This window comes from Tetrao urogallus (assembly GCF_951394365.1).
Source record: "Tetrao urogallus genome assembly, chromosome: 35".
In the NCBI taxonomy this organism is placed as follows: Eukaryota; Metazoa; Chordata; class Aves; order Galliformes; family Phasianidae; genus Tetrao; species Tetrao urogallus.
Window position 1 is genome coordinate 76,701 of NC_136848.1, and position 26,450 is coordinate 103,150.

Genomic DNA, 26,450 nt, shown 5'->3' on the forward strand with positions numbered 1-26,450 from the left:
ACCAGCATCTCGTTCTTTGGTGGGAGCAAAGGCAAGCTGACAATTCCAATCACAACTGGAGGAAGCAGCCAGCTCTGCCCTGCAGCACGACTCACCCGTGATGACTTACCCATGGCATTACCTACAGAACTCACCATGCAAAGCCTTTCACAAAGCAGGGAAACGTGCCTAGGTCCTGACTGGTGTCACCATATGGCCCGAGACCCTACTCTAGTGCTAAGAGGAGACAAGATGATGATGTGCTGGCCAGCATGGGTTAGAACAAAGATGCTTTTGGAGCTGAATCAGAAGTCTGTTCTGCATTTTTTCCCTTTCTAACGCACTCACCAGAGGTCGGGGAATCGGCTTTTGAGGCTTCTTGGAGCCCAGTTTTTTCATGGCATTGTAGTATTTCTTTTGTTCTTCTGTCATGAAAATATCTTGACCTCCAAAGTAAAGGGGCAAAAGGAAAACTGGTTACAATCAGTTCAAGCACCAGAAGGGAAAGGAAGAACACAGCAGCAAGTCATGAGGATACCCGCCATATGGCAAGTTGGTGGCAGCTATTTTAGACAGCAATAACTTACACTAATACCCAAGATGTACCAATTTTCCCTTAAAGAAAATGGAACATTCTTTCCTATAGAGCTTTACTGAGTTCTATCCTTCCTCATCCCCTCTGTCTGATTTGTGATAAACAGGCAGCAGAGGTGTCAGAGTTCTTACTAAAAGTGATGCCATTTAGCGAGCGCTCCATACATGCAAACCCTCAGCTTGTCTTCCAAGGAAGAAAAGCAGAGAGAGATACTGAAAATGACAGTGGCAAGGAAGACATCTTACTTCAAGCCTTTGCATTTCAGACGAGGAAAAGCAAATAAAAAAACAAACATATGCAAATTCATGCTACTGGGGAGAAGCTCCATCCAAGCTGAGTTCTTATATAAAGCTTTGGGTTGCCTCAGCTCACAGTGGTTCTGCAGCTCTCAGCTCTAAGAGAGGGGTGATTGGGATGGGGATGGAGCTCCTCGGCCTCAAGATGCAGAAAATAGAGAGGCAATGTTCCTCAAGTGGGAGTTGACCTCCATGAGCAAACAGCAAGCACTTATCTTTTTCTTTTGTTGATTGAAGTTGTCAATGATGACACCGATGAACAAGTTCAGAGTGAAAAAGGAGCCGAAGATGATGAAGATAACAAAATATATGTACATGTAGATGTTGTCCTCATACTTGGGTTGCTCTTCTTGCTGAAGGGGAGATGAGAAGGAAATGATATTTCAAAGACATCTTACCCACAGAGTCAAAATGAGATCTTTTCCAGTGTATTTTCAGGCAATCAGGAGTTTCCCCACCCCTAACAAAGCAAACAAGCAAATGCTCTCTTGGGGATTTGCTTCAGCATCTTTTACCTTACCGCAGTAACACCAGCAAATGAACAACCACGCTATGCAAAATGAAATACAGGATAGAAATGCAGCTCTACCCTTTTTACTCTTGATTTTATGAAAGCAAAATAGCTGTGCGAGCTGCTGGGGGTGAGAGTGCTTGTGGCCACGCACTGTACCTTTCTGGAATCTACTGCTGCATACATGATGTCCATCCAGCCCTTGAATGTTGCCTAGCAAAGAAAGCAGAAAGCAAAGGAAAAGTTCCCTTAGACAGAAATTACTTGAAATAACTTGAAAACCAAACAAGCCTGACTTGTGCCAGCTGTGTCACTTCAATGTCCCTTTATAAATAACTCAAAAAAGGGAAAGACTAATATTTAAGTCATACTGAGTAATATTTATGGGCAGGTTTACTGTCAGCCCCATGGATGATTGGGCACAATCTTTAAAGGGCAGAGCTGGGGCCACTTGTGGTGCTGGGGGACCCAGATCAGAGCAATGGATGAACAATAAAACAGGGATTCTTCCCCCAGCCCAAAGTTGGGTGGAATCCATGGGATGCTCTATTTCAAGGAGAGGGGGAAGCAGAGAACACATGAGAAAAAGTCTGTTTTAACCACGACTGTGGAGGAGATGAAGGCAGCACTTACAACTTGCAGAAGAGCCAGGTATCCTGCCCCAACGTTGTCAAAGTTGATTTTCACGTTCTTCCATCGGATCTCAGTGGAGTTGGGTGGCATCAGCGCCTCGCAGTCTGTCTTGTTGTTAACAATGTCTATTTCAAAGCGCTCCTCGGACGTTTCGTTAAAGCAGTAATGGTATTTCCCAGCAAACAGGTTAACCCCCATAATGCTGAAAATCAGCCAGAAGATAAGGCAGACCAACAAGACATTCATAATGGAAGGGATAGCGCCAACCAAGGCGTTGACAACCACCTGTGTTGGAAGGGGTGGGAAAAAGTTTCAGTACAAAACACGAGGCAGGAGATGGCAAGCATCAATACAGCACTTTTTGGGGGGGGAATAGGAGGTAAGGCCACGGACAGATCGGTGGCATTGACTCCACGCAGAAGTTGGCAGTGAACTTATTCCAAGCTGTGAGAAAAACCCTTCATAAATCCACCTCGGAAGCTCTGTTTCCCAATTAAAACAGAGTGTTGGATTTGCCAGGTTTGGTTTTGGATCAGTCACTTCTTTAGGCCAACGATCTCTCTCTTTCCCATCGTTTTAATCACCCAAAAGGGAGATGGGGGCATCAATTATTGATGCTTAGTGATCTCACGTTGGCTCCTGACTGCATCCCACTCAGAGCGCGTCTGAGGGTGCTTTTGCTGACGGATTTGGTGGCTCTTGGCCTCTGGGGGCCCTTACAGCCATTCCCCACTGTCAAAGAAGGCTGTGATGGCGTGGACGCCCGCTTCCAGCTCCCACCGAGGTCACCACCCAACACGGCGCCGACTTCGGTGGCAACGGGACCGAGGCAGAAGTGCTCTGTTCACAAGGTCTCCGGGTGACTAAGCAAGGCCAACCTCAGGCAGACAGCTGAGCATGCAGCTAGGCAGGCTCGAGAAGACAGAGAAGCCATGTTCCTCCCTCCAATGGCAGCCAACACAAAGACGGCAGTGGGCACCAGCCCCTAATTTTCACCTCTCCTCGTTTGGGAGCACAACATCCTTCAGCATCCCCGGCCACCACGGGAGCAAACTGAAGCTGCCAGGCTTTTAACAGAGTTAGGGAAGCAGGATATTCAATCTTGTATTATGTGCTCCTAAATCAGGTTCCTTCAATAGAGGAGCAGAGTCTACACTGTTTCAACCCCTCTGCCTGAGCTTGGGCACACAGAGAGCAATGCCACCGCTCCTGGCACAGCAGTGTGACGCTGTCCCACCAGATCTGTTTGCTTGATGCAGTCACTGCGTGTGCAGTGAGCTCTGTGGTGAGTGCCTGCCCTCCAGCAACGAGAAAAGCTGAAAAAAGCAGCAATCCAGGCAATTAGCAGCAATGCAACAACTAACAAATGACCTCACGACTTCATGCCTTGTCTACATAGGGTTAAAAAGGCAAAGATTAGAGCCGGGCCCTAGAGATAACAAGGCTTTGCTTCCATTGTCCAAATGTGATGTGCTCCAGCATGGCATCGTGCCTCTTTGTTCTAAGATGCTCCAGATATCCACTTCATTGCACCAAAAGAAAGCACTATACCCTCCCAAAATAAATTTACACATCATTGCATATTACTGCGTGACATTTGTGCACCACTGAAGAAGATCTGAGCGAAGGAACATGGCTTTTGTGCACAGACTGAACACCAGCAACTGACAAAAAGGCATGCATGTTTCACAGCACTGCTGTCGGACTCCCTGAACAACTGAAGAGCAGAGCAGACTCTTTAAAATGCAGATTACTACGGAGTAGAGAAAAGCAAAGAACTGCAGTGCACGTTTCCTTTGCAAAGGCATTTCCAATCTCTGGCTCTGAAGGGTGGTTCTGGCTTTACAGTGCAGCAGCACTCATCTTAAAATCAAAAAGAAAGGAAAAAAAAACCTTTGGTTTTTGGTAACTGATGGGGTTTCCGGGGTCAGAACTCTGCATCAGTTTTGCCGTCATGGGAATTCCCAACTCGAGGAATATCCTGATGCTGTATTACAAATCACCACTTCTCTTTGGGTTTTTTATACCTCCAGGCTTAGCACTAATTCCTATGTGCCCACAGCAGCCCTTCTGCTGAGCACCACGTGCAAAAACCAACCATGTGCTTTCGTGGCAATAAAACTCGTTAGAGCAGTGCTGGCTGCGTGCTGGGGGCAAAATCCTTCGGTCCTGATGAAATGCATCACAGCATTATTGGCTTATGGGGACAAAAAAGGGAGAGAGGAGCCCAATGGGTGCAAGGAAGGGATGAAGTGGCACACGGACACTTGGTGCCAATGGAGGAACTGCCATCCTGTGTTGTTGCATCGTACCGTGAAGCTTAGCATGAAGCTCACAGAGCCTGGTAAGGTAAAAAAAGTAAAATAAAGAATAGGGGGAGAATGCATTGGGGAAGAGATAACCCTCTTTGGATTCATTCTCTCACTTCTTTTGGCCACTTCCTGCAGAATGTGGGGATTCCCCGTTGGTTTGTGGCCCTTTCTGTGCTGCACTCTGCACTCAGTTACAGCAGAGCAAACCCAAAGGAAACCAGAGGACTCGGGGGATCCTCTAGTCAGACCATGCAAAAAAAAACCCCAAACTGTAGAACTGTGCACGTCCTATTTCTTTCCCCTTTTTTCTTATTTTTTTCCCCTATTCTTTCAATATATATAATATAACCTTAGCTCTCATAATCTCTCCTATTGCGAGCCAATCGGGATTCAACAAAAAAGACCAAAATTACTGACCTAGGAGCAACTGGGAAATCCATCCACATGACATACCCTTCACTTACATGCATTTTTTCTGCATGTTCTTAAGAGTGTCTCAATCCCAAATGGAAAAAAAAAAAAAGTATATAGGCACCAAAATACAGATATGAGCGGGAAAGCAGCAGAAGACACTGAAGTAATTTTGAATGATTTCAAATCTGGCTAGCAATTTGAGGAAAGCTTGTTAAGTTCAATGCTTTGCTTCGTGGCTCGTGTGACGGTGACAGGACAGGGGACCGTCAAAGCATGGTACAAGGGAGGGAGTGGAAAGGGAAAAAGCTTCACTACCAGACAAGGCTTCCAGTCACCGCCAGACTGGACCGAGAACAACAAGGTGCAACAAGAGGAATTAAACCAAGGCCGTTTTTGCAAGCAGCCGAGCTCCCCGCTGGTCCCTTCCTGGAGCCTCTCAACCCCCCCCGCATCGCATTTTTTGGCAGCCCCTCAGAGATTCTTTCCATCCGACCCCCCCAGGAGGCGGCGGAGAGCCTGGGGCGGTTCGAATTCTGCTTCTTTGCACCTGGTGATTCTCCCTAGATAGAAGAGTTACAGCTGAGAAGCCCCCTCGGATGCTAGAGGTCAAAGCCAGGCTCAATGAGAACAGCCAAGTGTTAACATCGTCTACAAATGGCACGTGGTTGGGGCCGGTCATTAATGTAATGAGGCAGCTGGATGCATTCTCCCTTTCTTAACTGGGGAGTGCGCAGCGGTGGGCAGGGTGGGGGACATCGACGGTCGAGGTGATCGAGTCAGCAGCTGCACCACACTTCTGATTGGAATTCTCTTTTCCACCCGTTTTGATCAGTTCTAGCATGCGTAAAAAAAACCGCTCCACGGGCATGCAGAAGGATCAGCTGCTGATGGCATCTTACCCTCATCCCCTCAAATCGGGACAACGCTCTTAAAGGCCTCAAAGCTCTTAGGGTCCTAAGGGACTTTATGGCACCTAGTTCCGAGTAGCCCAGGGCATTAGCTATAAGGCTGACTAAAGAGACCTACACAGAAAATAGAAAAAGAAAAAGAAAAAGAAAAAAAAAAAAAGAAAAGGAAAAAAAAAAAAAAGAGAAAAAAGGAAAAGAAAGGGAAAAAAAATAAAGAAAAAAGAAAGAAAGAAAAAAAAAAAAAGAGAAAAAGAAAAAAGAAAAAAAAGGTTCCAGACTGTTAGCACGAGTCCCCTAGCCCTGATTGCCCAACCCCGGCTGCCAGCCTGGGCGGCCCCCATAGAGAAATACCGAAGACATGACACCAGCTGCCTACTTCACTTGACTGAAACGACCTGGAAGGAAATAATGCGGTTGAGAAAGGCAATAAGAAAAGAACATAGGGGAAAGAGAAGTGAGAGAGAGGCAGAGACACACAGACGGAGAAAAAGGGGTCTGTCGGAAGGAAGAGCCCAAACGGATGACAAAAACCTTACCCTCGCCCTGTAATGTCTGCAGGATCCCAGCGGCTCCCATTAAATTAAGCCAGACAAATGTTAAAGGTACCTATGAGAAAGAATACAGATAAATACACACACTGCACCACCTGAGCTCCGTTTGCACAGCAAGCAGCCCAGCTGGCTTCTGGCAGAGCGGCCCCGAAAAATGGGAGCACCCAACGGAGGGCACGCGGCCACGGCGGCTGATCCCAGCTCTGGCGGCTCATAAACCCAAGCAGCATGGGGGGAACACCTCCATTGGGGAAAGGCGAGGGGAGATCAGCATCTTACTGATGGGGGGAATGCAGGATTGCATGGTCGCTCAGGCTCTAATCCCAAAACGGCAGCAGAACTGGGACCGGTTCATTTCTGCCCCTTTTTCAACGCCACGAAGACAACACATCCTGCTCACAGCCTGGAATCAATGCCAGGCTCCACGCTCGTGAGTTTAGGATGAGAGGCAACGGCCTCAGGTTGCACCAGGAGAGGATCAGGTTGAACGTTAGGAACAATTTCTCCTCTGAATGAGCGGTGATGCGTCGGCACAGAGCGGTGGAGGCACCGTCCCTGGAGGGACTCAGGAACCGTGGAGATGTGGCACCCGGGGACAGGGTTTATTGGGGATGGATCAACGGTCGGCTGATGATTCTGGAAACCTTTTCCAACCTTAATGATTCTATGAGGAATGTAGTAGCTTAGTGGTAGTAATGCTGACAGGAGGACGGTTGGACTTGTAGATCCTTTCCAACCTTGTGATTGCGAGATTCTATGATTCCATGAATTCCTGGCTGCCTTTGGCCAACTGGTGCAGCCCAGGCTCTCACTGCATTGAGGAAAAGCTTGGGAGCGTGGGGCCATTTCTTTTTGGAGCTGGGACGTGCCTTTAGGGCAGCGCTCCAGTCCCCAGGTGAGCCCTGGGAAACTCTTTGGATTGGATTACGCGTGACTCGGCCGTATGAAACAGCACCTACAGACACCACCCATCAGCATCCCACTACCTTCCATTTCTGGCTGGCATCACATTACAGACACAGATAAGAACAGAAATGTCAATCTTTTGTAAGGAAAAAAAAAAAAAAGACATCAATATACAGCAACAAATAATGGAAAAACATGAGGCCTCCTCTAGCAAGTGTGTTTTGGTGGGTTTCTTGTTTTTTTTTGTTTTGATCCTATTTCCCAGAAGAGGACATTTCCCATTTGCCCTCCCTCTTTTTTTAAAGAGGACGTTAAAATACTAACATGACATTAACTACAAAGATGATCCTTATGAAACACCACATATTTCAGGAAAAATATTCAGATTTCAAACACAAACACAAACAGAGGAATTCCTGTTCTCCGCTCTGGACTTCCTTCACCAATTGTGAAAATCCTCTTCCCCACCCCGATATCTAAGACCAAACCAAGGGCTCAGAGGGGCATAAAGCAACACCATCTGACCTAAAGAATCATCTGCTGGTACGATGGGTTGGAAAAGCTCTTACCCTCTGTGGGTCAAGCACATCATCCAACACCAGTACATGAGCTCTACTCATCTTCACAGCCGTGGTTAAGGCCACCCAGGCAGAATAATTTCAATCTCTTTGGTAAAGGAACGTTGGAAAGACACGGATTTTGCCTTGCTAAACTGTGTGCGTGCTTCGTGCTTCTTCTATCTTTGCATTTGCCCCCAAATGCTACTAAATACCAAGATGCTACAATACAAGGCAACAGGGCTCTTTGGTTTCCCCATGTCGCTTCGGGTTCTTTGCTTTTTAAGTTATACTGTTGGAAACAAGAACAATGTCAAGGGCGTTCCAAGGGTTTAAACTAAGCCCTCATGAAACAGAACCAGCCTATGTGGGATGGGACCAAGGGCAATGCAACCCTGGCACATCCACATCACCTCAGGTTGGGATTCCGATCGCACGGAAAAGTGAGAACATAAAAAACTATGCTGAAAACAAACAGAATGGGAAGGCGTACAAGGAATCACCCAAAAAATGGGCTAGAGGTGAGACCAATGTCAAATGGCGTTTGGAGGTTGTGGGGTCTGTGGTCTATGGATACAGAACCAAGGTGTGTTACTCCCTATATAAAACACAGACTTCACTGAATCCGCACTTTGAGAGCTTCTTCCCCTCAGGACAAGGCCTCATTCCTGAGCGTGAACCTATCAGAATGGCAGGAAAAAGTCTAAAGGCTCTTTCAGCTTTCATGGGGCCTTTGCAGTGTTATTCTCTCGCACACTCCAACAGAAGACACAGCAGGCACCGATGTCAGACCAAAGGGATCCCAGATTGACTGAAAAGCAGAAGCCTTCACCCAGAACAAGACTTTGTCTTCACAAATACACCCACAGCAAGCTTTGGGGATCAGAGGAGGAGAGTTATTTGACAATGCTACCAAACCTGAAAAATAACATTCAAGAGGGTCGTTATGATGCAAAGTCTTATTCTCTATCCGTTACGGCCTCCGCCACGTGACTCCACTCAACCCCATCAACATCACATTCAAGAATTTGAAAATAAAACGTGTTTAGCAGCTACAGGATACTGTGCAGAGCTGAGGTTTTGTTGACTAACATTCAGCTCTGGCTCATTCGTTGCAACATCAGCTTATTCTACAGCTTTCAGCATCTCGAATTCCCATTTATTTTTTGTGGACTAAAACATGCGTGTTTCCCATCTATGGTAGCAAGCAAACAGAAATGTGCCCTAAGTACTGCAAATTCAGGCTCCTTGCACAGGCCACTGGCGCTGCACTTGCTCACTCTCTGCAAATCTGTCATGACCACACGCCGTGCAATTTGTAAATGGCACTTTGCTCGTTCCCAACAGCTGGAATTCGACTCACAACATGAAGCATAAGGACCACGAGTGTTATTTCTGTTGCTGAGCAGCTGCTCTTCTCTGCAATACTGCGCCCCAAAGGATTTCGTTTTGTCAAACTCTCTCCCCAGAGCAGCACAGAGGAATAGGTGGCAGCAAGCATCGGTTCTCATGTTAGCACTTGTGCTTAAGGCAGTGACAGAGATAGAGTTATTTTCAGAAAAGAAGAGTTACTTCTTCGAGATGTGTAAGAAGGAAAGGTGTTATGGGGAGCAGAGCTTTTTGTAAGGAAAAAAAATGTAATATAAACATATATATACATATATTAAAAAAAAGTCAGTTTTCCACAGGAAATGTAGACATCCTGAGTCACTTCTGCCCCTGAATTCCAAGGATAGTTCCTCCACCTACTCAGAAATATTTCCAGTGTGATAATGTTGCTGAACAGCAACTTGGCATCAATGAATCATATTCAAAAGGTTCCTTCTCCCAACAAGAGCCTTGGAAGGTTTTTAGGTTTTTTTTGCATTCTATTTGCTCTTGGGGCACTCACTACAATGCTGCTTCACAACTGGATGTGGCAAAATGTTTTTAAGAGAATCCAAGCACTTGAGATGCCCAAATTGCACAGGAAATGCTCTCCGTACTCAAAGGGCTCAACCCTCCAACGTGTTTCAGACACACATCTGGGTTTGAATCCACACTGAATGCATGACTCAGTTAGGACACTTCGCAGAAGAAAGCATTACCCCAACATCCTGCTAACTAACACATGTTTTTTTCCCCAATCAGAAGTAGAGAAGAGAGGATACATACAGCCACAATGAGGAAATCCAGCCAGCACCAGGCGTTGGTGAAGAACTTGACGAATCCGTAGGCACACCACTTCAGCAACATCTCCAGGATGAAGATGTACGTGAAGACCTTGTCTGCGTACTCCAAGATGGTCCGGATGGTTTTCCTCTGTTCTATGTAAATATCCTCAAAAGCCTGGGGAATAACCAGGTACTCCTGTCATCACACCAGATTTACTCCACGGGTCAACGTGGCAATTAATCCAGAAGCTCATCCAAACAATACTGAGATGAGCAGTGGATGACATTCCTTACGCACTGCAGTACATCTGCTCTAGCAGTTGCATCAACTATCTCAAATTACTGCATTTCTACTCAAAATACGGCCAGAACCCAGACATCCAGGCTCAGGATCTTCATTTTTGGTTTAAACTAAACGAACTCCCCGAGAAAGAGTGCTTTTGTACAGCACCTACCACAATGCAGATCTGTTGTTTGCCAAGTAAGAACCATCACAGTTCCCTTTTTCACCCAGTTTCCTACACAGAGTTCCCAAATCCCCCCAGGCTACTTCTGAATGCCACTCACCAGGGCTCCACTGCTCAGCAGGATCATGAAGATGATAAAAGTCTCAAACCAGTTATGCTCCACGATCAGAAAACACGTCTTCCTCAAGGTCCACCAAGACTTCCCCAGCCCCTCCTCAATATTGACCTGGCAACACTTACAGCGCTGCATGCAACCTGGAAAGAGAACGATGCACAAGGAGGGGTGAGCCCCACATTTTGTTGGGTAGGGGATGAGATATTGTAAGAACGTAACGTTTTCAGTGCCTGGAATTGATGTGGATGCCCATAATATCAAGCGTGCTGAGTTTCAGTTAAAACTCTGTGTGTTTTGGGGGTTTTTAGGATTACTTCCATCATTTCTGTTTCTAAATTAACAAGAACTCCTGAACAGCTAGCTATATTTGGTGAGAAATCCATGCACTTGACAGGACAGGAATGGAGAACCTGCCCACAGAATAACCTTGAGCCATTTACAATCTCTTTGCCATGGGAATACCTGTAATGAATTGGCTGCTGAAAGACATTGAGGCCAGTGACAGAGAGGGGAGGAAAAAAAAGAAAACAAAACCAGAAGCAGATTCTTCTGCTTCTAAATACTCAACCCATTAACTGTGCAAAAGATCAGCTTTCCCTACCTGTAAGTCAGCTAGATCTTAGCAATGGCAGCTACATCTCCGAGGCCTTCACCCTGCAAATGCTTCCTGCCTACTTCAGCTGTGATGGAGGGCCCAAGAAGGCTCTCAAAAGAAGCTAAAACTCAACCCCAGACCTAAGCTGAAGGTAAGCTTACAGCAGGTAACAGCTCAGAGGTTCCATCTAACTCAACGTACCCTCGGTGAAGCACGCATCTGGGTCCAGATACTCTTCTGGTGCCTCCACGGGGACTTCTTCCACTTCAGGCTTTATATCAATGGTGCTGCCTTCGGAGGAGCTGGTATCATCCAGTTTCTTGAACACAAAATAAAACCCATTCCAACCTATAATTAGCTCCACCAAATACCGAAGCTCGTGGTGACTCAGCAAGTCATTCACTGCATTTACTGTAGAGAAAGCTGTTCCCTCACTTGCCCTCATTAAGACCGTGACCCAGCCTACATCTCACGTCAGTAGGACGGACAGACACCTCGTTCAATTGGTTCCTTTAATCACATACCCAAATGCACTAAGTAAATACACAAGTACACACGGTTCTCCACAAAGCAACCAGCACAAGAAGCTTCTGTCTTGGGTGCAAGACAACATCATCACGCAAACAGAAGTCTGGTGCTGGAACTATCTAGTGCTCCTTCCCAAGATGCTTCCAGTTGCTCAGGCGTCAAAACGACAAGAATGGATAATTAGCATTTCCACGTACCTCTTTGCTGCCATCAGGATCCGTATCGCTGCTGAAATCTTCTGTGTTGAGATTTTCAAAATCCGATTCCCCGACAGCAATAGGCACCCGGACGGTGAGGTTGGGGTTGTTGATGAAGGACATGTGGTCTTCATCGATGATGTATTTCTCCACGCTGCTCCCAATTCCGCTGGTCGTGCCGTTGCCATTCTTCTGATAATCGATGTCTCTGTGGATATCGGCCCCTGTGTGGTTGGCAATGCAGTTCACCTTCTTGTCATACAGCTCGTCCAAAGGCTTGACCTCATCTGCCTCTCTCTGCTTGAAGTGAGCCTGCATGAATTCACGCACTTTCGCCTTGATCCAGGCGATGCCCTTCTTGATGCGAATCACGGAGATCTGCAGGTTGTTCATCTCCCCATCGTCATCCGTTGCTGCCAGGTTGTCTGCGCTGAAGGAGCTCAGCAGCAAAGCCAGGAACAGGTTCAGCACCTGGAGGAGAAGAGGTCACACTTGGCAGAGCCTACACACGAGGGCAAGATTTCCACCTTGGGCCCATCTAAAGCTCAAAGGAAATGTGCCACACTGGGGCATTTTGAGGGATCGCTCCCAGATTTATTTCCTTGCCCACGTCTGCTGGTAGTTCCAGGGCTCATTCTGTTTTTAAATCCCTTTAGTGAGAAACAAGTCCTTTCAGACAGGGCTCAAACTCTACTCGTAAGATATACAACCGTTCGCTCTGCTTCAGCCTTGCTTATGTTTTCCTCCATAGACTTTTCTTCACAAAATGCAAGTCTAGAGAGAAACATCCTGATCCAGTCTGAGCTCCCACATGACAGCCTAAGCCCCTTCTTGCCCCTTCAACAGCCCCTTCTTGCACACAGTAACTCTGCACTAGCAGAGTTTAGAAGAAACCTCCAACCTTATTTTAGCACTTCAGGACCTTCCTCTCCTGGAATTTGAGAAGTTTTTACTGCAATCTGCTTGGATGCTGTTTTTGTGGGCAACTGGCTAAGGCCAAACAAAGCGCAGCCTTAATATTTTACTACCAAAGTCAACAGGACTGTTCATCCATCAAAGGCCATGAAGGACCCCAACCAAACTGGAAGAGACACCCTAGACCCGTGGTCTCCCCACGTTCTGCCCTTGTCCTGAGGTATTCCCATGCTCTACCCCACCCAGAAGAAAATGATAAAGCCCATCAGTAACCATTTACTGACCACTAAGTTTCCGATGACCATGACCATCATGAAGACAATCAAGCACATGGCCTGTCCTGCCACCTCCATACAATCCCACATGGTCTCAATCCATTCCCCACACAACACACGGAAGACAATAAGGAAGGAGTGGAAGAAATCGTGCATGTGCCAGCGGGGCAGCTCACACTCCGGATTGATCTTGCAGACACACTCCTTGTAGCTTTTGCCAAAGAGCTGCATGCCCACCACCGCAAAGATGAAGACGATGATGGCCAACACCAAGGTCAAGTTGCCCAAAGCACCCACTGAGTTACCGATGATTTTTATCAGCATGTTCAGAGTGGGCCAGGACTTGGCCAGTTTGAAGACTCTCAGCTACAAAAAACAAACAAACAAACAAACAGAAGAACAACAGTTAATTTCATCTGTTTTTAAAAAAAGGGCACAATCAGGCAGAACTTCATAAACCAGAGCCATCAAGAATTTTATGCAGCCATAACCTCCTGCTCTTGCTGCTGAAATCATTGGCAATAGGGATTGCTTCAGTTCTCTGTCCGTTCAATTCTGCGTACTCTGCACTTAGGTATTCCTCCACATACTGATCTCCATTAGCAAAGGAAAAGCTGCACATACAGCCTAGCAAATTTGACTTGTTAAATTATCTCAAGGGACCACAGAAAATGAAAGGTGTTCTAACAAGGTCAAACAACACCCGTATCAAGTACTCTGAAGCAAGACACCACCATGTCATCCCTCACTGCATCAGATTTCATACAACATAACAGCACTGCCAAGAAAGAAGACACCAAGAAAATGATACAACTCCACCCACTGTCCTCCCCAAAAGCAAAAAAAAGGAGTTTGAGGGGAATGCTCCTTTTCTTTAGATAAGGTAAGTAGCATTCATAAGGGACTGGAAGATGAATACCAATCGGAAAGATCGCAGCACAGAAAGCCCTTCCACATTCGCCAGACTCAGCTCCATTAAACTGAGGGAGACGATGAATCCATCAAAGATGTTCCAGCCTTCCTGGAAATAATAGTAGGGATCCATGGCGATGAGCTTCAGGAACATTTCTGCCGTGAAAATTCCTGTGAAAACCTGGAGTGTTGGGAGAGAGACAGAGAAAAGAACGGGCACAGATTCACATCTGTCCATTTTGTGAGCTTCAGCCCCCACGATGATCCTTCAATTCATCGTGACAGTTCAAACACTGTCTATTCAATGCCGTGTGCTTGTCCCCAATTCTCAGCTTCACTAGCACAAATCTCACTGACCTACTCAGGCATACCAGAGATTTACAGATGGATTTTTAAGTAGTATTGCATTTTGTCCAGAAAGGTGCACCCAACATCTCCAAGCTGCCACAGACTGCCGCTTCAGGTTGGAGCGGGGAGGTTGAGGTTGGGTATTAGGAAACATTTCTCCTCCAAAAGAGTGGAGATGCAGTGGCACAGCTGCCCAGAGAGCTGTGGAGTCACCGTCCCTGGAAGAGGTCAAGAACTGTGGAGATGGGGCACTGAGGGATGTGGTTATGGGCATGGTGGGCTGGGTTGGGGTTGGTCTTGGTGATGTTAGCGGCCTTTTCCAACCTCAATGATTCTATGAATATTTACCAACACTGTCTTACCAGATTTCCTACAGACAGCACGTGTTCAAACTCTGGGGTCATAGGATGATGCTCCATGGCCATGAACAGAGTGTTGAGCACAATGCAGATGGTGATGGCCAGGTCAACAAAGGGATCCATGACGATTAAGTTCACTATCTCCTTCAGCTTGATCCAGTAGGGGTGGCATTCCCAGATCAAGAATGTGTTGGCAAATTTGTACCAGCATGGGGGACACTTCCTCTGGGATTCCTCCAGCTCTACAGTCACAAAAGAAAACAGCAACACAGTTCAGTCTTCCCCTCTATCCCTGCTGGGTCTGCCTGGCTCTCAGCATGGCTAAAATTCTCCCAGCCTGGACATCTTGACCCTCTCCCCTCTCTCTCTGCTTGCACTGTGAGTTAACTTTCTTGCAGCAAAGTTACATTTTGCCTTCTCTTCCTTCAGCAATACCCAAAACCAAAGAAATAAATCCAGGCTGTGTGATGATGGCTTAATACAAAGAGTTACCAAGCAGTGGAGTTGATGGCCATGGCCAACCACACAGACCACCAGGATGAGCTCTAATTGTTGTAAATGAAAGGATATATTTAACTCAGAACTGACCAAGGTAAAATGGCTTAAATAAAAGCTGCGGATTCTAAGCTGCCTTTGGTGCCAGTTTTTAAATAACTTGAAGTTAAATTAATTCTGTGTTGAACGCAGGCATGATCTAAAAGAGGAAATGCATGACATCATGCTGCAAAGGATTCTGAGCAGAAATAACCTGATTAAGACAAAACACACTCATGTACAGAAGCCAAGCACAACGCTGCGTCCATCTTTTAAACTGCCTTATTTCAAGTGCTTAGAAAGAAAATAAACCAGGAGCTTTCCCCCATCGTTCTTTGACTTTGGTGATGGTTTTATTGAGGCTGTACAGCCGTTCTCACTGAAGGTCTGTTTTTTTTTATGGGGAGGGAAAGGACCCCTGCTCCCTTTCCCATTGGTTCTCTGGTTGCCTAGTGTTGAGTTGCCTTGGAATTTCTGAAGTTAAAAAAGAGGACCGTAGCACTGGAGCCTGTAGGCGTATGCGCAGGAGGAAAGCAGCAGAAGAGCCTTGCTCTGTTTCTAAGTATATTTAGTTTTCATATAGTTTCATTGCAGGAGACAGCAGGAATTTGAGATCATCAACCTCATACGGCTGCTGCTCACCATTTCTTGCTGGCTCCTGTATAACGTACTTGGAAGTTGCACCTCTGTGCGCTTCAGCACTTCCATCGTGCAGGAGCCCCTTTCTCCCTTCACAGCTGTTGCACTGGAGATCTCACTGCAGCTCAAACCTTTTCTCCCCATGGCTGTAAGCAAAGTAGGGTCCCTCCAGCCCTCGGGAGATGGCAGAGCACCCAAACCATTACCTTACTCCTATAACTGCGTATTCATTATTGTGAAATTACAACTCTTTGTTGTCTTCGCCTCCACACCCACGTGGCTTGTATTTAGAAACAAGTAAAACAAAGTCTCATAAATGCTTTTGTATTAATGTTGGCTTGAAAGAAGCAGGTGTGGGTAAAAACAATGCATTAATATCTCCGTTGTGCAGGATAGCTCTAAATGACCCAGCCCTGACCTGAGTCTAATATTCCTGTATTTCCTAGTCCAAGGAAGGCCAACATTAGCAAGCAGCTATCGCTCTAGTCATACCAGCCACCCCAAAACCATCTCACAATGTCCTGCATCACCATTCAGCATCCCCTTGGGCAAACGGGGCAATGTGTGTCCAGCCCTGCTCAGCACAAGGAAACCAGATGTGGACCCTCACAACCGCCTGGTGGATGGGTGCTCTGCCTTCCTAATGCACACCACGAGAGGGCAATCGATCCATACACACTCATAAAACCCAAAAGCAAACCTCCAAACCATACCTACCTTCAACAAGGGTGTTGGTCAAGCCAGTCATCACGCTGTTGGTACGATCCTTCCTTCCATAGGAGGCGTTCACCTGATCCATCGAAACCAAGAGAGACCCACCAGGTTTCTTCTTAATTTCAATTTCAGTCGTACCCTGCAACATTCATATGCAGATTAATACCAGCTTTTCATCTTCCTGGTGTTTTACGTGCTATCAGCACGTAACTCTCCTGAGTTGCTGATGCACTTAGAAGGCTACTCAATACCAATTCGACCAACTAATTAAGGAAAAACCAAAAGCCAGGAAAATTCAAAAATTTAAATTAAAGAAGTTTCCTGCTATGTTAACAGCTGTCCTTGGAAAATCAAGCCCTTCAAACCGTAACAGCTCCGAAACAAGTAGAATCCCTCAGGTATTTCCCTAGACATACTTCAAGGCTCTGCACTGAGAAAGACCCGCAGCTGGATGTGGGTTCAAACAGCCTGCAGTCTGATGGAAACACTCAGGATTTCTGGTTTTTCTTTGTACAAACAAAAAAGTCAACACCCCGCCCCCGGAGGTGTCCAAGGCCAGGTGGGATCGGGCCCTGGGCAACCTGTCCTAGCGCCTGGCTTAGTGGTTGGAAACCCTGCCCATGGAAGGCAGTTGGAACTGAATGTTCTTTAAGGTCTCTTCCAACCCAACCCCTTCCATGCTTCCATGATCTTCGAGGTCCCTTCCAACCCAACCTATTCTATAGTAAGACAACCTCCTTGTTGGTATTCCAAGGTACCGCCATTTCCTCTGAAGATTCAGAGGCTTTTTAGTGAGTGCCAAATGGCCGTCTCAACTTCCCTTTAAGCTCCCAGGTTTATCTTATAGTAGAGAGCATTTGCAAGAAGTTTTAGTTGGCCCCCTTTCCCCAAGGCTGCAAAAAGCTCCATGAGAAGCACCCTGACGTACTGAGGGTTATTACATTCCAAGTCCTTTTCTTGGAAGACCGGAGAAAGGCGGTGGGCACTTCCAACCCAACCATCCTATGGCTCTGTGATCTTTAATGTCCCCATCAACCCAAACTACGCTCTGATTCCATCGTTCCACAATTGCAAAGGCCCCCTCCAACACAAACCATGCTGTGACGTTATGATAAGAGCTGTTATGATAAATCTGATTAAGGGAAGAAAGGGGAAAGCTGAAGTGTTGGGGATTGGAACCCAGAACAGACACCGGCCTCAGACAAACCAACACTCAATGCGTCGGGGTGCCCAGACAGCTTGGAGGGCGGCATATGGGGGAGTAGAGGAGGACGACAAGGCCTCCATGCCTACGCTAGCTACACATCAGCCTCCTTATGGTGTTATCGTGAGCTGCCTTATCTGTTTTCACCTCAGGCAGAAGGCGCCCGCCGGGCATGCTGGAAGGCGGGCCGCCGATGAGGGACACGACGCCGTTGCAATCCACCGTGCTGTTCCTCTTGATGTTGCGGCGGAGGTTGGGGAATATCCGCGAGGAGCGGCTGCCCTGGCTGTAGCCGCTGTAGCCACTGTAGCTGCTCCGTCGGTCGCGGCCGCGGATGGGGATGAAGAGGGAATCCCTGCGGCCTTCGCTCTCCTCCACCGTGCTGTGTTCGTCGTCGGCGAATTCGTTCTCCGAGCCCGGGTCACGGAATCGGCCCTTGTAGCTGAAGATGCTGCTCTTGCTGTTGTGTCGGGAGAGGAAAGGGGAGCCCGGGATGCTGAGGAGAGACTGGGAGGAGGGAATGAAGGGTACTGGGGTGAGTGGCACAGACGCAAAGCACCGTGGTGACTTTGTAGTACTTGCAACCGAGATGGAGATCAACTTTTTACATACTATCACAAGGGGGGATGGCTGTAAGCTAAAAGAGGGGAGACTGAGGTGAGGAGGAAGCTCAGTGCTCAGAGCACAGCGAGGCCCCAGCACTGCTGCCCAAAGGAGTGTGGGTGCCCCATCCCTGGAGGTGCTCACAGCCTGGCTGTGGTTTGGAATCTGGATGGCTGATGAGGGGCATGGAGCTGCCCAGGGCAGCAGATGGGGCTGGGGGGCATTGATGGCACTTCCAACCCAACCATCCTATGGCTCTGTGATCTTTAAGGTCCCCATCTACCCAAACTATGCTATGATTCCATCGTTCTATGATTGTGAAGGCCCCTTCCAACACAAACCATGCTGTGACGTTATGATAAGAGCTGTGAAAGCGCTTTTGCTCCCTCTCCAGGTCCAACCACCACCACTCAGAGCACATTGTTCACTCTTGGCTGAGCTACACTGGTGAAGAAGTTTGATCTGGGTAGAACAACTAATCTCAGCAGCAATCCACACCAGGGCTGCAAACCTGGGCCTTGAGTGACATCCTGATCCCCTGCACATGTCAATGTAGGGGCAGATCCTTCTGATGTTCTAGTCAGGATTAAACAGAGTATGATCCCAACTACAAATAAGCATAAACACTAAGGAAGGAAACGAATACTACCTGGTTCATGATGGAAAACTTTCTTCCTATCCTGTTATCTGGCAGCCTGAAGGCTTTTCTCCTCATGCCATCCTCGGATTCTGACTTGAACACTTTCTCGTTGTCGCCCTTCTCCTCTCCTTCCGACAGCTCTTTGTCCTTCCGCTTCTTCCTCCGGTTACGGCGCTCCTTGGCACTCTTGGAACTCAGTTTAGAGATCTCCGATGAGCTCCGAGACATCCTCCCTCCACCATCATCTTCCACAGCATCTTCAGAGACCGTCCCTGCCGAAGTGACCATGGCAGCAGCCTGAAAGAGAACAGGGAAATAAATCAGAGCTTCTCAATGAACAACACTCCATTCGCTGCTTTAAGAGAGAATGCCAGAAAGCCAACCACGGCATTGCTGCCTTGTTTATTACACATCACTGTGATAACAGGGAAACAGATAACTAAAAAAATGCAAACGAATAAAGAACTGACAATCAAAACACTCACCTGTGCCTCCTCCTGCTGCTTTTTCAGTTGTTCTAACATGGCCTTGAATTCGGCCTCTTTCTGCTCTGCCTCCTCCAACGTGGCCTGGTTCTGCTCTTCATAAGCCATGGCCACCACAGCCAGGATCAGGTTGACCAGGTAGAACGAGCCCACGAAGATCACCAGGACAAAGAAGATCATGTAGGTTTTTCCTGCCGCTCGTAAGGTCTGAAAGGAAAGAGAATGGCAGAGGGCAGAGGAAAGGAGATGGGAATGCCACTTCCAGAGCGATGCATGTATGTGAGCCAATCCAAAGTCTCTTAACCTGAATGCTCCTAAGCAAATTACAGTATTTTCTGAATATATTTAAGATATCAGTGGTGCTGAATATAAAAAATCTCAGTGCTTCCACTGCGAAGCACAAAGACCCTGCATGTTCAAAGCCATAAACACAGGAGGTGACATCCCTCTTATGAAGGGATCATCCAATGCGCGCAGACTGAAAAGAAGTTGGGAGTACAAAGCAAAACTCAAAGCCTGAACTCCTTCAAAACAAAGCAAAATGAAATTAAAGCAAACAAACAAACAACATTTCAGCAAAGTTCCAAGGAAAGACTCAAATAAAGCTGGACGCTTTCTCCCTTGTCTTTCCCCCTAACTCTGCTGCTGCGTAACTCCGAAGCAAAGCGTTCACTTACTAATTGATACAAGTTTTCCCAAAAGTCCTGAGTCATAAGGCGAAACAGAGCCAGGAAAGCCCAGCTGAAAGTGTCAAAGCTCGTGTAACCGTAGTTTGGGTTCCGTCCTGCTTTCATGCACGTGTAACCCTCTGGACATTGACTGCAGAGAAGAGGGAAGAGATGTCAGGGCACTGATGGAGCAAAAGGGGTACGGTCAATCCATCGCATGCATGTCAGCAGTGAGAACCAACTGGGGGCAGTGGCACGTGGAAGCTTTCTGTTTCTGAGCCTCCATCCCTTATTTCTCTGATTGGACACAGAAGGAAATAATGCCACCAGACCTCATCCTTAGGCGTCCCAACCCCCAGAGATGACACGAGAAATGCCAGCTCACATCCCATCAGTGCAACAGACAGCAACAGTGGCTTTGTAATTAGATTAAGGGATGTGAAACATTTGCATTTCACGTTTGAAATAACACCAGGACCAACAAAGCAAAGCAACAGGAAACATTCCAAAGGTTTTGTCATCATTAGCGAACATCAGTGGCAATTAGTCATTCCTCTTAATAAAGCTCAACCACTCACCCTGCATCGGAGCTGTTACCACAGAGCAAAGGATCAGGGGCACCAGGAATTATGTAAAAATTTGCTGAAGGAGATGAAAAAGAGAAGATTACATGCCCACACATACGGAAGTAGAGGATTTAACATACTACAGCACGATAAGAACCTCAACTTTAGCGTTGTCTACTGGAGTGTTGGTAAGTTTATCAATCTCCCTCTCGTTAGCACAGGCACGGGGATGCTGCAAAGCAGATGGGTGCCAGCAGCTCCAGAGCAGAACCAAAGGAAGGAGCTGACCCTCAGCCCAGGGCTCAGCTGAGGCACTTTAATAAGATCAGGTTTATAGAAACGGAGAAACATCCACAAAAGGGGTTTTTGTAGAATAAAGTTGGGCAGACCGCATCGCAGCCAGGTCAGAAATTCCGGGCAGCAGCATTAAGCGAAACAAGAAGGTTTCAGGGAGCATCACTGCAGAAATACCTACACATATTGTTGGTGTATTCCTCCCAGTCAAAGCCCCGGGAGCCGTTATCCAGGAACGTCTCGTTCACGTTAATTGGCCAAATCACACACTTGTTCCTCAAATTGCCCATAAACAGCTGCAGCCCAATCAGAGCAAAGACACTGAGGCAAAACACCGTCAGGATCATCACATCCGACAGCTTCTTCACCGACTGGATCAGGGCACCCACGATGGTCTTCAGGCCTGTGGAGTGGAGAGCAAGACTGGTAAGAACACAGAGTCATTGAAAACCCAAATATATACAGCGCCTTATCATGGCTGTGGGGTGGCAAAATGACACCGCCATAAAGGGGTTGGGTTTCGGGAACCTAACGCTGCTCCAGAGCATCCTTGCATTTGGGATTTTCAATATATGGGAGGGATGACCCATCCCCATGCCAGCCCTGGGATCACCGGTTTAGGGGGTGAGGCAGCAACATGAGACCAAGAAATACGGAGATCAGCCCTGAGAATATCTGAGGTTTGCTGGATGGGATGAGGATTGCACTCTGGAGTCACTGCGCTGGAGGTTGGGTTTGTCTGAACACAGAAATCAAAGGGGTTTTGTTACAGCTGGGGCAGGACTGCGCTCAGTGCTGGCTCTGATATCAAAGCTCTCAGGGTCGTTAAGCAAGGCTCGATGACAAAAGCCAAGAGGATAAAATCCCATTTGTTTCCTAAACCGTCTGGTCTGGAAAAGGAACCGTAACGACTCTCTGGTCGTGTTACTGGAGTAAAATGCAGCATCCAGATTTAAGCAAGGATTTGGGACGCAGGAACACTGCCCGTTAATTAACATTTCTGACATCAAGTAGGGTCAACTGGAGTCTGTAAACGAATGGAGAAGCAGGATGGGGAGAGGAAGGAGGAAAATGACAATTTTTTCCCAGATTTTTACTCAAAGCTTAAGGAGCAATTCCCCTTTTCCCCATTTCTTGGCAATTCCTAAATCGTCCTCCTTTGCTGCATTTAACAAACTGCCTCTGTGCACAAAGCCATGAAGTGCTTCAGGAATGCTCCTACTTAGGGCAGCAATAAAATACACAAAAAAGGAACAGCGCAAGTCAAAGTCAGAGGGAAATGCTGGAATGCAGCACAGAGATCCGAGAGGAGATGCTGCCCCAGGTCAAGCTCTGCCCATTGCTTACAAACCATTCTAAGGGCTTTTTTCTTCTCCCACACCAGTAACATATACCCAGAATCAGTTCCTCCTGTACTTTAATTCACTCCATGAAAAGGCACTTAGTCAAAAGTTGTGCGTTCTGCACTGGGCTCCCTTTACCCAAATTTGGCCCATTTTTACCTTCCCAAAGCATAGCTCTGTCCATGCCCCAACACCTCTGCCCTACCCCCATCTCCCACTGCTTTCATGTTTGTATCAGTGATGCTAGCTCTAAAGGAGATGTTATTCTTCCGGAGAATTTAAAGATTCAATCAGCAGAAGTACTTTCAAGTTCAAGAAATCATTTCAGTCTTGTTTCAAGACTTAGTTTTGGTGAAGGAGCCAAAATATCCTGGTAATCAATGGGCTGCATAAGGACCCAGCTCAGAAATAAGGGAAATAAGAGAGTGTAGGGTAAAATAGAAAAAAAAAATGGGTAAAAAAAGAAAAGCAGATCCATTAGTACAGAGCTGGGTTAAGGTCTCTGTCTGAGGCCACACTGAGCATCCTGCAATAAACCTTGCACAAGAAACCTCTCTACACCAACAGAGGTTTGGGTCCACATCGGGAACAGAAGGAGTCTAAAGTAAGCAAAAAGGGATCTTTTACGGAGGGATCATTTTTTAACAGTGTCTTTTGTTTCCTTCAGAACTTTTAAGTCGATGCCAAAGCCCGACCCAAACACCAAGCAGGCTGTTTGCTGTTGGTTCTGGCAGGCAGATGCCCGTCACGACATTGTTTGCATGCTCATCCCGTCGCCCCGCTGCTCTGCCCTGCACATGCAGCCACCTCCCCAGCAGTTGTGTTTCTGTTCTGCATGGTGTTCTCTCACTGTGGCCTCGAGCCTCATTTTGGGGGTGATTTCATCTGGGATGTGTCAGGCTGACAGCTGATGGCACCGGAAAGATAAATCAGCAATAACCCGAGTGCCAATAATAAACCACCATGGGTTGATGTGGTCTCAGGAGCCGTAACACGAATGCAGCATTTTGACGTTTCTGTATTTCCACACAGAGCCTCCACCTGCTTTTATCCAGTGCCATTCATGTCCTGGTGGGGTTTCCCACTTTTATCTTGTCCATAAAACACCACGAGGATGATTGCAATTATTGATGGAAGACTACTAGCACTTCTCATGACAATAAGATCACCTCCTCGTTAGGCACAACGTCAAAAATCTTTTCCTTTACAGAGTGAAGCAGAAAGGGAACCCCTTTATGTTGAATACATTCACCTCTGCTCTTGCACTTGATAAACCTAATTTCATATTAAGTAACCAGAAAGGTTAATTACACAAATGCTTCACATTCCTCATATATTGCCAGTCACAAAACCAAAACAGGAGCAAGGTTTGTGCATTGGGTCCATGCTGCAGAACCACAACTAGGGCAACTCTATCCCAGAGCCTAACCCACACAACCAACCCAAGTTTGGCCAACAGTGAGTCCTGGCCGTGGATAAATGCAGAGCACCCAATGCTCAGCCAGGAGTCCCTCAGCTGGGTGCAGGAAAAGTGTGGCTGCACTGAACTGAGAGCTTGGATCCCTTCACCCTTTGCTGCCATTTGAAATAATGGGAGAATTCCATTGGTTTTGAGCAGCGTGGAAGGAACGATACAAAATTGTTCTGCTCCTTTCCATAGAAAGGCAAGGCATGCTGCTGCACAAATAGCAACCAGCTCATTAAAGCTGCATCACCTCCATTTTTCTACGATTACAAAAGCAAAATACGGACGAAATTTATTCCAGCAATGCTCCTTCTCTTCAAGCAATGCAGTCAATACCTGTGGCAGCTGATAGAACTGCAGCTGCACTCCAGGTCTGCCCAGTGCACTGCTAACAGCAATTACCAAAATACCTTTTGCTCTCTGTGTGTGCACTGCCAGACATTAAGGGAGGGAAGAACATTATTCTGGCATTCTCCCATTCAGTGCAGGGAAAGCGGGTGCCACTTGAGACCATCATGCACAACAGCCACGTACACCTGATGGGTTTAGCAGTCTGGAATGGGGACAAACTGACGGGCCCCTACAAATCCATTGCTCAATTTCTGGTAAATGTATATGAGAGCATACCCTGAGTAAGGAAAACATCCGTTGCCAGTTAATGCATCGGGAGAACAACGTGAAGAAACAGAACAGCAAAACGTATCAAGTGGTTCCTGAGGTGAGACGGGTCAGGCACCCAAAAGCTGGAAAAAAATCACAGCTGCTTCAATGAATCGAGTCTTAAGCTTGACCTCAAAATGAGGGATGCTCCTGAGGAACCACCTGCACCAGGTTCTGCACGTGTCCCAAGTGCTTTCTGTGCGGGGATGGGAGAGGTTCTCACTTCTGATCATACTCTCAGTCCCTGATGCTCCATGGTCACCTGCAGTCAAGGGCAGCCCTCATTCTTTGGCACCCAAAGTCCAGAAGCATCCCTGTAAGGGACAGCCCTGCCGTGCAAAATGGGCAACGTTGGGAATTAGGACCTGGGGCTTCATGAAAGCTCACACAGCAGTTTGGGCCACAGGGCAGCCCAGAGTAGGAGAGAGCAGCAACTCATTCCAAACTCAACCTTGACTCATTCTGGACTCTACTTTCAGTCTGGCTTTCATTTCAGAGATTGGAGAGCCACACGTGTACACAGGGACGGAGACGTATGGAACAGCAGGCTGCTCATCCAATGGCCCAGGAGCCTCAATTTCCAACCATCCCATCCATACAGACTGCAAACCCATCAAAGATATCCCAGTGCCACTGGTGAGAAATAAGCAATGCAGGATGAGGGGGGAATATCAAAGAGAAACAGCAAGACCAGCCTTTAATGCTGAACGGTTCTCACCTGGAATTACAGAGATAGTTTTCAAAGCTCGGAGAACTCTGAAAGTTCTCAATGCTGAGACATTCCCCAGGTCCACAAACTCTGTGACATATCTGCAATGAGGGAGGTCACACACAAAAAACACAATGACAATACACAAAAAAAAAAAAAAAAAAAAAAAAAAAAAAAAACCAAAAACCAAAAAAAAAAAAAAGAAAAGAAAAAACAACCACTACAGACAGAGCAATACATCACTCACAGGGGCCCTGTACCCAACAGCTAACACCAACCGCAGGACGCCTTACCTGGAATTACAGAAATAGTTTTCAAAGCTCTCAGAACCCTGAAAGTGCGCAGAGCTGAAACATTGCCTAGGTTTACAAACTCTGTTATATACCTGCAGAATTAAACCAGAGTTAATGGCACCGTTGGGGTCACCCTGCAACACAGCTGGCTGTTTGTAGGAAACAGCTCGTCATTTAAAACCCTTCAGAATCCGCGTTTAAAAGGAGAGAGAGAACTCTAAGGGGGAAATTCAGCTTAAGGCTCTTCAGACTGGGCCAGCTGCATGGATGGACATTCAGCTCTTGACTACAGAGGGCAAGAAAACCCTACAAAAGAAGGGAATGGAGAATTCTTGAGCCAACTGCATGGATGGACATTGCATTGACTACACGGGGCATGAAAATGAGAGGCCGACCCTACAGAAGAAGGGAATGTAGAACTCTTGGGCCAGCTGCATGGATAGAAATTGCATTCTTGACTATATGGGACATGAAAATGTGAGGCTAACCCTACAGAAGAAGGGGAATGCAGCCCCACAGCCAAATATGCCAGGAGTCTTGGTAACATCGCCTCTGCTCAGTGGGTTCAGGGATATTTGCTTTGCCTTCCTCTGAGTCTCAACAAAGCATCACCACCTTCTGCTTTGCTTGCTCCATTCTAATCCTCTTGGCTTTACCTGCGAGCCACAGGTAGGTGGGATTATCCCCATTTTACAGAGGGATAAACCTGAGGCACACAGAGGGTAAGAGGCTTAGTGCAGGGCTACAGAGTCGGGTCGTATCCCTCTCTGCTGTGCTGTCTGGTGAGGAGGAGGGCACCAAAAAGCATGGAAATGTGCTGTATTCAAGATTTCTCCTGCTGCAGGAGCATTTTATTTCAAGAATTTTATCTTATTTTCGTTGGTTTCCAGGTCTAGACTCTCCTACAGCAAGGCAACCCAACTAGACCAGGGTCCTAGCCAGGGTTCTTCCATAGTTAGGCCAGCTTTTGGCAGATTCAATATCTGTGCATTGGGCCTTTTAAAGCTGGCACGCTGTTACTTGTTAATTTATTAAGAAACAAAGCAAGTGACCAATTAACAGTGACTCTCATCTACTGGGAGCGTGGCTCACAAAGGTTTACTCTGC

The 26,450-nt window shown here is 47.0% G+C and overlaps 1 protein-coding gene across 4 annotated transcripts in view; it reads right to left on the bottom strand.

Annotated features, from left to right (window-relative positions):
• The window catches only part of SCN8A (sodium voltage-gated channel alpha subunit 8), a gene marked incomplete at both ends in the record, with an annotated part of 38,254 nt that overhangs the window by 2,107 nt on the left and 9,697 nt on the right, over positions 1–26,450 (bottom strand). The window contains 20 exons of one of the 4 annotated variants that reach the window (XM_079547929.1): positions 328–452; positions 1,082–1,223; positions 1,541–1,594; positions 2,015–2,299; positions 5,640–5,762; positions 9,817–9,990; positions 10,383–10,537; positions 11,194–11,311; positions 11,718–12,188; positions 12,917–13,273; positions 13,827–14,000; positions 14,530–14,768; positions 16,417–16,552; positions 17,765–18,124; positions 18,870–19,157; positions 19,346–19,552; positions 20,023–20,164; positions 20,592–20,655; positions 21,055–21,276; positions 25,060–25,151. In XM_079547929.1, coding sequence (XP_079404055.1) covers positions 328–452; positions 1,082–1,223; positions 1,541–1,594; positions 2,015–2,299; positions 5,640–5,762; positions 9,817–9,990; positions 10,383–10,537; positions 11,194–11,311; positions 11,718–12,188; positions 12,917–13,273; positions 13,827–14,000; positions 14,530–14,768; positions 16,417–16,552; positions 17,765–18,124; positions 18,870–19,157; positions 19,346–19,552; positions 20,023–20,164; positions 20,592–20,655; positions 21,055–21,276; positions 25,060–25,151 — 3,928 coding nt within the window. Of the gene's footprint in view, positions 1–327; positions 453–1,081; positions 1,224–1,540; positions 1,595–2,014; positions 2,300–5,639; positions 5,763–9,816; positions 9,991–10,382; positions 10,538–11,193; positions 11,312–11,717; positions 12,189–12,916; positions 13,274–13,826; positions 14,001–14,529; positions 14,769–16,416; positions 16,553–17,731; positions 18,125–18,869; positions 19,158–19,345; positions 19,553–20,022; positions 20,165–20,591; positions 20,656–21,054; positions 21,277–25,059; positions 25,152–25,343; positions 25,436–26,450 lie in introns of all 4 variants that reach the window. The other 3 variants (XM_079547928.1, XM_079547930.1, XM_079547931.1) reach the window with 3 other exon arrangements.